Source organism: Lagopus leucura, unplaced genomic scaffold, assembly GCF_019238085.1.
Source record: "Lagopus leucura isolate 7727_CA_CO unplaced genomic scaffold, USGS_WTPT01 Super-Scaffold_100004, whole genome shotgun sequence".
Lineage (NCBI taxonomy): Eukaryota > Metazoa > Chordata > Aves > Galliformes > Phasianidae > Lagopus > Lagopus leucura.
In genome coordinates this window covers 60,416,856-60,426,049 of record NW_024962264.1, presented here as the reverse complement: position 1 = coordinate 60,426,049, position 9,194 = coordinate 60,416,856, and the positions used below count along the sequence as shown (strand labels likewise).

Genomic DNA, 9,194 nt, shown 5'->3' with positions numbered 1-9,194 from the left:
GCTTCTCTGAAGCCTCCTTAGGCTCTCTTAAAGCCCTCAAGCCTACTCCATTCTGTCAGGGGCCATATATCTCACTAGCAGCAGACCAGGGAAGAGCCTTTTGGGAAAGTTCACAAAGAAGTGCATTGCATTAATGCAGCTTCCAACTACTGGAGACACTGTCACCACTGCCAACATGAGAGGGCAAAGGCAGCTTACCAGCACTGGCAATCACCTGTCTCGATTGAAGGGGAGTACTTGTCGTGTTGTTAGTTTGTTCTGTGCAAGCAGTAATCATTTTCGGTGTCAAGAGAGCTGTTGTACCCTGATGAAGGATACAGATCCCTTTTAAGTATCCTATTGACGATGTTGATCAGAACTTTTTTGTACTGTTGACGTAAAAGTGAGTAAACAAATGGATCTGACGCAGCCTTACTGTAGGTGAGGCACTTGCTTATAATTCCCCAGTAGTAGTTTATGGTAACAAAAGGAAGGAGCTCTATCAACCTGTTAAACATTAAAGAGAGATGGAAACACTTGAGTGTTATATTCACACTGAGCCCAGTGCTCAAATCATGCCTCATGAAACATTAAAGTAATACTTATTTTCTTACAACACATGGTTCCTGCAACTCTGTACTTATTAACTCCTTGGATTCAATGAAGGCAAAGGGAACAATCTTAACAAAGCAACTGGGAAACAATAATAATTCCTTGTATGGAAAGAGGGGAAAATTGTGTTTTCAGTGTTAGTGCTCTCATGAAACAGACATAAAGAAGCAGTACTTCAGTTTATTACTACTCTTTCTGAATATAGAGCTTTGTACTAGTAAGTGACAGTGGTCAAAATCTTGGTGATATAACTGATTACTCCTTGCCCATGACAAGTTTGAGATAGAGACATGAACTGGGATGTCTGTACTCAAAAAACTCTTCAAATGTTTGGGCATGACACTCATGGCACCAGTCTGTTGCTCCTGAAAACTAGGGTCTCCTTTACATACTATCATATATGCCAACTTTCATAGAGGTTTGAGGTAAGTGTGTTTAGTAGCATTTACTTACCCGTGAAAATTTCTGTGTGCGCTTGGCTGACTGTTACTTTTGTCAAAGAAAACAAGGAGACAACACTTTTATCATCATTATTTGACCAGACAGCTGTCTCCAGACCTGTGTCTCCTGGCCTGTGCTTCATGGATGATTAGTGGCCTCAGACCTCAGCTGAGAGAGGTGCATTAATCACAGGTAGAGAAATAGAAACCAAGTTAAACAGTTTTTTCCTCAGAGGTGAGAACAAACCTTCAGACTCTCCAGCAAGTGTCTGGCATACAGCTCAACTACATAGGGCTAACTCTACACAGAAGTGGAAGGAACATGGTAAAAAAGTTACGTTATCTGTACATCTTTTGTGAAATCTTTTGAATGTTCAAGAATATGCTGTTATATTTATCCAAGAAGGAAAAAAACAGCAACAAAACATCATGAGATAAAACAACTCTTTTCTATATCCTAAGACATCACAATTTCAAAACGCAATTTCAGATGCTTTTTTCAGGCTTGAGGAACCTTTTGGCTTCTTTCCAACGTGCAGAGCTCCCACCTTGCAAAGTGTTCAACTTTGATGTTGTTCAGATCTCCTCTGTATAGAAAAGCTGACTTCCCAACATGAGGACTGAACTTTGCAACAAGCAGATGAACTTTATCAGGAAACATTCTCTTTTGAGACAATGAAACAATTCCTACAGCAAGTACATTTCAGAATCTCGTTACTTCTGTTCTTCTGTTTGAAGCTTGTTGGAAAATTCCAGTGAATTCAAAACAGTAACAAAAGAGGAATAAATGAATGTATAAGACATAAAATGTGAGAAATAAATAAATGTACAATAAAAGGCGCTTGCTGTTGTTGTTTTTTGTTTGTTTTCAGTTTATCCCATCCTGAAGTTCAATATAAGTAGAAAATATGCTATTGATATTTACAAAATTGATATTTTTATAAACACACCAAATAAGGAGAGAAAGATATCCTTCAGCTATGAAAATAGATGTATTGCTATGCATCCCTTTTAATGTGTTATGGGCCCAAATGTAATTGCCTTAAAGCTCACGGAAGAAAAATATTGCAAGATAAAAGGCCTGAACTAAACAAGTCAGCCTTATAAATATCCATCTGAATGAATCTTAGTATAATTTTCTTGATTTCAGTAACATGACAGCAAAGATGAAATTAATCCGCAGGCTTTTAGTGAACAGATGAATATGTTGCTAATGATCAAAATCTCGTTCATATCTCTGAAATGAGGAGCAAACTGAGCTCATAGCACAACCTGAGTCACCAGGCCAAAAAGCAAGAAAAAAATGAAGATCTCTGCCGTTGCCATCACTGAGATTACTTCAGCACAACTGCTAAAAATAGGGTAGGAATGGAGAAGTGATATGATAGCAAGTCGTCCAGCGTCTGCTGCTATTGCTTTTAATCTTGTGCAGCCTGGACATTGTTTTGCCTTTGGGCCAAAGAGCGTCCAGATGTCCTTCTCAATTGCTTTCCATTTTGCGTTTACTGAACTTCTTGGTCATTGTGAATGTACCTTGAGACATGCATCTCATAGACTCAGTCTTCTTATTGACACATGTTGTACCCATTTGTCACGCAAGGAAAATGATCTATCTCACCTTTGCCAAATGTAATGTCTGAGGAAGGAAGTGGCTTTTACTTTACAACCATGTAAGGAATAATTTGAGAAGTTTGCAAGAAGAATCTCCATCCTGAAAAATGTGATACTGGAATTTGCTGAGACTGGCAGTATTCAAATGGGATGGAGATGGCAAAATTCACTTTGTTCAATAAAATTATATCCTGCTTATTGTAAAAATGAATAGAAAATGACTCAGAATGTACTAAATAATGATCAATTAACCTTTTAACTGTAATGTAATGTTAGTATTTGTAATAATCCTTTCAACTGCAGAAAAAAACGCAGCTATCCAGGCAGTCAGACCATTTCAGCATCTAAATGGGGACTGAAATGCCATCCTAAAGGTTAAAAAAAAATTGTCATGTTTGTGCACTGGCTTCAATATGTTCCACTGCCCATGTAAGAAAAGGACAACAATGATGATCATAAATGACCTACATTTATGTGGTTATGACTATGTAAGATCGGAGTGGCTGAATTCCGTATGTTGGTGTGAATGGAGACCCTGACAACTTGGAAACAAATTTGAGAATGCCTTAATCAATGTGGTAGTTCAAAGAGAAGTGCATTTCCCTAGCCAGAAATCTGTTCTTTTAGAAAGCGTATTGAAAGCACCATTGAATGGTGACTATTATTAAAAAAAAATTAATAATTTGTGACATTTTCAGCCCATTTATTTTAGAGACTAAAGACTATATCCTCAGGTGCTGCTATTTGTTATAGTTACATTCGCTTCCAACTCAGGCTTTAAAAATAATAACCATATATTGTATAAAGACCTTACAAGTAGAGAATAAGAATGACATCTGACTATTCTAAAAGACACAGATCACCAGAGTGGATGCAAATGACTGGCCAGTTGAGAAGCATAGTGTTTCTTCTACATTCTTAAAGACTAATTATTGGTTTTCCTGGAAGCTAACTCCCAAATTACGAGGTCAAGATTCATAATTAGTAATAAATTCACAGACATTAATGTTTCCAGACACAAAGCTTATCTGCCAAATTATCAGCCTGGATAAATTTAAGTTATGTCAGCTCAGCTTCTAATAGTTTCAGACTTTGGACTAATGCTTTTTTAGGACCTGAGATAATCAGTAGAAGTGATCTGCCTTTCCCTCTATTGCTTGGGTTATGCTAAGAAGGAAGGGTGTCAAATGTTTCAAACTGCTTCTATCTCCCAGTGGCATATAATTAATTCCTGGTACTCATCCTAAAAGCTTCTTGCTCTTGGCAGAGGCACCCAGACCTGGTTGCAATGAGGAAAGTAGAGCCAGAAGCTGACAGAGAGTGCACAGCTCTAGGGGCAGCAGCATGTGAATGTGTGTGAGCTTGTGCAAGTGTGTGTGTTCTGGTGGCCCCAGATCTCCAATAGGCTCTGCCAGTCCCAGATTAGCTGTAGACTTCCCCAGCCCCACCACACCAGCACCTGCTCATCAGAAGGTACTTTGGTTTCTCAGACAGTCCCCTCATTCACTGCATCAGGAGATACTGACCTGGTGATAATGTAAGGACCAAAACAGATCACGAATGACCCTATAAAAATACTGATTTTCTTGGTAGCCCGTTGCCTCCTTCTTTTCTGCTCATTGAGACAGCGCTGCTTCACACTGCAAAAGGAAAAGAGCAGCTGAGGGGTTAAGGAAAGGAGCAAGGAGGGAACAGCTGAGACCAGTGGAGAGGGGAAGGATTGCTCCCATTGCTGGACTAGGGCATGGCAGGGCAGCTCTGTCTCCGTGGACCTCAGAGTGACACTTACACCAAAACGGTTCCCTGCTACCTGGGACTGACATTTAAATGGTGCAGGTTACAGATGCACAGCATGTCTGCTAGCTCTCTATGCATTAGCTAGAGCCAGGAGGTTTTGCTAGGAAGGAACACAGGAAGGGGTGCTGGGAAGACAGGACAATGATCTGCACGAGGGTACCTACTGCAAGAACCCCGGGGTGGTGGATATGAAAAGGCAAGAATTACCTGGGGTGGATATCCACCAGCAAAACCAGAGTCTGCATGGTTATAATGTCTATCCGCTTGCAGTGGAACCGAGCAACTTTCAACACCTTTAAATAGGTGAAACACAAGATCACCAGTGACAGCATGAAACTGGTGGAGTGAAAGACGATGGTGAACACTGTAAACCTTCTCCGCTCTGTCTCTTCCTTCAGGTGCAAGGTGCAAGAGGCATAAACGCTGTTGTAATCTACCCATGAGTAAAACAAGGACACCAAGGGAAAGGTGAGAGAGTGGAGCCACGAGTAGCCCATCAATATCATAGCGTCCTTATACCGCATCTTGCTGGTGTAGCTCAAGGGGAACACCACAGCAATCCACTTATCGATGCTGAGTGCTGCCATGCTCAGCATCGTGTTGGAAGTCAGGAAAGTTTCCAGGAAACCCACAGCTTTGCAGATGCAGCCCCCGAGGGGTTGCTGGTTCCTCAGGATTCCCAGCAGGGTGAAAGGCATGTTCAGGACGGTAAGGAGCAGGTTGCAAAAGGATAAGTTCACCAGGAAAACCCCGGCGACCTGCTTGCGGATCTCTGTACTGTAGACGAAGCATAGCAGCACCAGGAGGTTGGAGAGCAGAGAGACGATCAGCACCAACACGAGGAGCAACGCCAGCAGCACGCCTGCCAAGTCCATCTCTTACCGGGTCCCCTGGAGCGGGCGAAGGCAGGAGGAAGGGGACATCCGAGCCGGCACCGCAGCCACCGCCCGCGGCCGCCCGCGCATGTTGCCGGGGGAGTGGAGCCGGAGGAGTAGGGAGAGGAGCCGGGGGCAGCGGGGCGCGAGCAGAGGGGCAGAGAGGAGACAAGTGGGGAGAGAGGAGCCGAAGGTACAGGCTGGGAGCTGGCCGAGGGAGAGCGGAGAAGAGCTGCCGGGGAGCAGAGAGGGGTACGCTGATAGCTAGAGGGAAGCGGAGAGGAGAAGCGGGTCTGAAGCCGGGGGCGCCAGGGACCGGGAGCGGGGTCAGCGGGAGCCGGAGGCGCTGAGCCGAAGCCGGGAGCGGAGCTCAGGGTCCAGCACCGCGCTGTCCGCGGTGCTGAAGCGGGATCTGCGCCGACGACCGAGCTCCGCTGTTCAGGAGGTGGGCCGGGGTCCCCCTCGCGCCGACGTGATGGCCATGGTCAGCCAGTGCGCTCCCCTCCTTCAGGTACTGAGCATCTTACCCCTGTGCCCAGCCCCAGAAATACTCCAGCCGCGGAGCCTCCCGCGGCGACTCATGCGCAGACGAGCAGCTGAGAAGCACAGACTCGCAGAGATCGCGAAGTAGGTCTGATCCACTCCCGGACCGCAGGAGAGAGCAACAGGAAACCCAACTTTCCGCTAATGCGCAGCTCAGGAAGGATCAAAGCTAGCAGCAAGTTGCTGGTAGTTTAATTGCTGTGCTGTGCTGAGACACACCCTACGTACTCCAGCTGTATCCGGCAATACTGGAACCTGTAGCAAAGCTAGCCTGTGCACCTTGGAACGTTCCTTCCTTCCGTCTGATTACTTGCCCTGTTCTTTTGCCTTTTATTTCACAGCACCTTGAGGAATTCCAGCTTCCCTCTGGTATATTCACACCGTTTCCATCAGCCAGCAAAACGGGAAGGAAGTTGCTTAGCTAGAGACTTCACTTTGGCAACTCAGACTCTTTGAAAGCCCCAAATGACTGAGCAAATACAAATATTGGGGTAGTGCTGGTGTATTCTGTGGAAAGCTAAAATATTTCTCCTACTGTTTTACATTTACAACGATGTGTTAACATAAGAGTAAGATGGTGAGAAACCTTCATCAGATTGTGACAAAAGCTGAAAAGACAAATATATAGGAGTCCAGAAATTCTCCCTCTGCACCTGTCAGGGATTTGGATCTTATGGCTCATGTCTAAAGATTTTCTTATCTCAAAAGATAAAATTAAAAATATTGAACTGTCTGCATAAAACTCTGGTACAGTAATAAGCTGCCACATCTAATCATTGTCATATTTCATCATATTTCACAGTTGATTGCCAGAACTGACATGAAGAAAAGGTATTTCACTTACTATCCAAAATGACCACTAATATCCTAAGGAAATGCTGTGTAGTATATATTGTTCCTACAATGTAGTCTTGTCACGCAAGTGTGACCACTGTGTAAATAACTGCACATAAAACTGCTTGAAAGAGCCTGCAGGCAATGGCTTCCTTTTCCAATAGCAGTTATAAGTTTTGGATCTGGCCTTAATTGAAAAGGTTGCTATGGCGAGTTGTATGTCTTAATGAAAGAGCAAAGCAGCAAGACATGAGATGTGCTATTTGGAAAAGAACCAGTGCTCTATAATTCCTCAGGATGGAAAGAAAATGAATTTTTTTTTTTTTTTTTTTTTTTTTTGAGCAGAAAGCTGTCATTTACTAGGCTACAAAAGAGCAGATATGTTGACAGTGCTTATGCTTAAAACAAAAAAAAAAAAAAAAACACCTGTGTAAGCAGTTGAGGAAAAGAATCTATAAAGCATGAGAGTTCTCTCAGAGTTAAGCTGTCTCATTTCTATCATTAAGGAAGCAACTGCTGCAGAGCCAAACACTACACAGAGGATCAGAAAGGACTGAACCATTATGGCAGAAGCAGGCTGTATCCAGAGCAGAGGTTTTGCAATTGTTCCCTCTCCCATACCAGTAATTCATAAGATTCCCAGTAGTCAGAAACCGTCTATGACTTACCTTTCGTTAAATATGAGCACAAGGTTATGGAGCTTTTATGTTAGCCATCTGGGACTAGAGTCTGCCTGAGCAGTAATGTCAGGTGGGGTAGATGCTATTTTATATCATCACAGAGCCAACCTAAATGTGCTGTTCTCTTACTGTGACAGCTACCTGAGAAGCTATTTCCTGTTGGATCCAGACGAAAGCGATTTCTCTCTCTTTCTTTCCCTCTCTCTCTCTATTTGCTAAACACACTCACATAATTTCTCAAATAAAGGCTTTTCAACTGAAGAATGGTTTCTGAAAATGAATGGAAAAATAACACATCAAAAATAAGAAAAATGTGGTGGCAATTAGCAGAAAGCCAGGGAAAATAAAATAGAAAAACGTTTATTTTTTTATACATATGGTGGCAGAGTGTGTAGTATGGTCCCTACTAACAGTATCCTGGTCCTTTCCCTCCTTTGTTTTCAGAGGACCTTGGCCAACATGATAAATATGTGTGAATTCCTGTGGGATGTGGGTCCTGTCTTGTCCTTTTCTCACTTACAGGCACCAACGGAAAACACTCCACCTCAGTTGCCTTTCAGTTTGGGGTTCAGTTTTTGAGGCAGAAAGCAGTCGTCTGTGTGAGTCCAGAATGTTTGAACTTGCCATTGTGTGTTTGCAAAAGTAGGCATCTTCCACCTTAGCCTCCAAAAACATATATCCATGCTACCTTTATGCACAGGTAAGTCTATCAAAGCTCACATAGGTCAAGCAAAACACACGTTTTCCCAAACAACACCTTACAGTGTTTACTTTCATAATCAAGAAGGTGGTTCAGATTGATACTGGGAACAGTGGAGGCTGCCATAACAAAAATAAGAAAATGAGGAGGAAGCATGTGTAGTTAATTATCCTTTCATAGACTATTCAGTTATCAGGGACTAGGTAGAGTACTTGAGACTTTTATTCTAATAGATGAATCATTCATTTAATCTACAGATCTATCTATTCTAAATACTGACCACAACTTACTGGATTTGATGGCTAATGGATTGTATTTACTGGGAAGGAATAGGGTATGATTCAAATTCCCTTTTAGTTTCACACCAGGGGAGATGTGTCATGCAAATTCCAATGTAGATCACAACTGAGTATAATTCAGATTTAATCACTGTATTCAGCAATGGCTAGGAACACATTTAATTTGGTTCTAATTTAAAAAAAAACCACCATGATTGAAGACCTCAAAAATTACATCAAATACTTTGCATGCACATAGAAGAGCAATTCTTCTCCCTAGCTTTTCTTATGATAGGTGAAGAGAGGGAAATTGAATTATATTTGCTAATAGAAGGGACAGTGGAATGACTCATGAACTGATGCAGAGAACAAAGTTTTTCACTTGCAGGCCACTTGTTAAAAAGTGTCCCATTTCATAACTTAGCAATACCCCTAACATTTTTTAATATGCTGTCTAAACAGCTTTGGTATTCACAGTTACCAATAGACATATGGAAAAAAACCCTCTCACAACCATGATGGCAGCAGTTGTGGTAGTGTTGCTACAGTAGATAGTGAAGGTTTAGTGAAGGTTAAGCCCTCTAGGTTTATCAAGTCTCAGCAGCAACCTAATTTCCTATTCTTTTATTTCCTTTTTTAAAATTCCTTCTTCCTTTTCACAACACTACTTTTTTATGATATGAACTGGAGGATCTTTGAAAAATCAGGGCATCTTATCTGCTAGAATAAGACAAATAAGCGTGTAGATAGTAGTAATATAACTGACAAGCTGTTAGTCTCTTCATAGGAGAGGCAAAGCCTGACTCATCATTTTCGTACATTTCTGTTATACTGTTCCCATGGCA

At 42.2% G+C, this 9,194-nt stretch overlaps 1 protein-coding gene across 1 annotated transcript; it reads right to left on the bottom strand.

Annotated features, from left to right (window-relative positions):
• Positions 1-248: 248 nt before the first annotated feature.
• GPR78 (G protein-coupled receptor 78) lies at positions 249-5,314 on the bottom strand. The gene is made up of 3 exons (XM_042870412.1): positions 4,647-5,314; positions 4,169-4,282; positions 249-486 (listed from the first exon to the last, which is right to left on the bottom strand). The coding sequence occupies exons 1-3, from the start codon at positions 5,312-5,314 to the stop codon at positions 249-251; spliced, it is 1,020 nt and encodes a 339-aa protein (XP_042726346.1).
• Positions 5,315-9,194: the final 3,880 nt, after the last annotated feature.

Excerpts from the sequence above, each read along its gene's own strand:
- GPR78 (XM_042870412.1), bottom strand. The coding sequence starts at position 5,314 with ATGGACTTGGCAGGCGTGCTGCTGGCGTTGCTCCTCGTGTTGGTGCTG. Across the intron at positions 4,283-4,646 it reads CTGGTGGATATCCACCCCAG|TGTGAAGCAGCGCTGTCTCA; the intron begins GTAATTCTTGCC and ends TTCCTTTTGCAG. Across the intron at positions 487-4,168 it reads GGTCCTTACATTATCACCAG|GTTGATAGAGCTCCTTCCTT; the intron begins GTCAGTATCTCC and ends AATGTTTAACAG.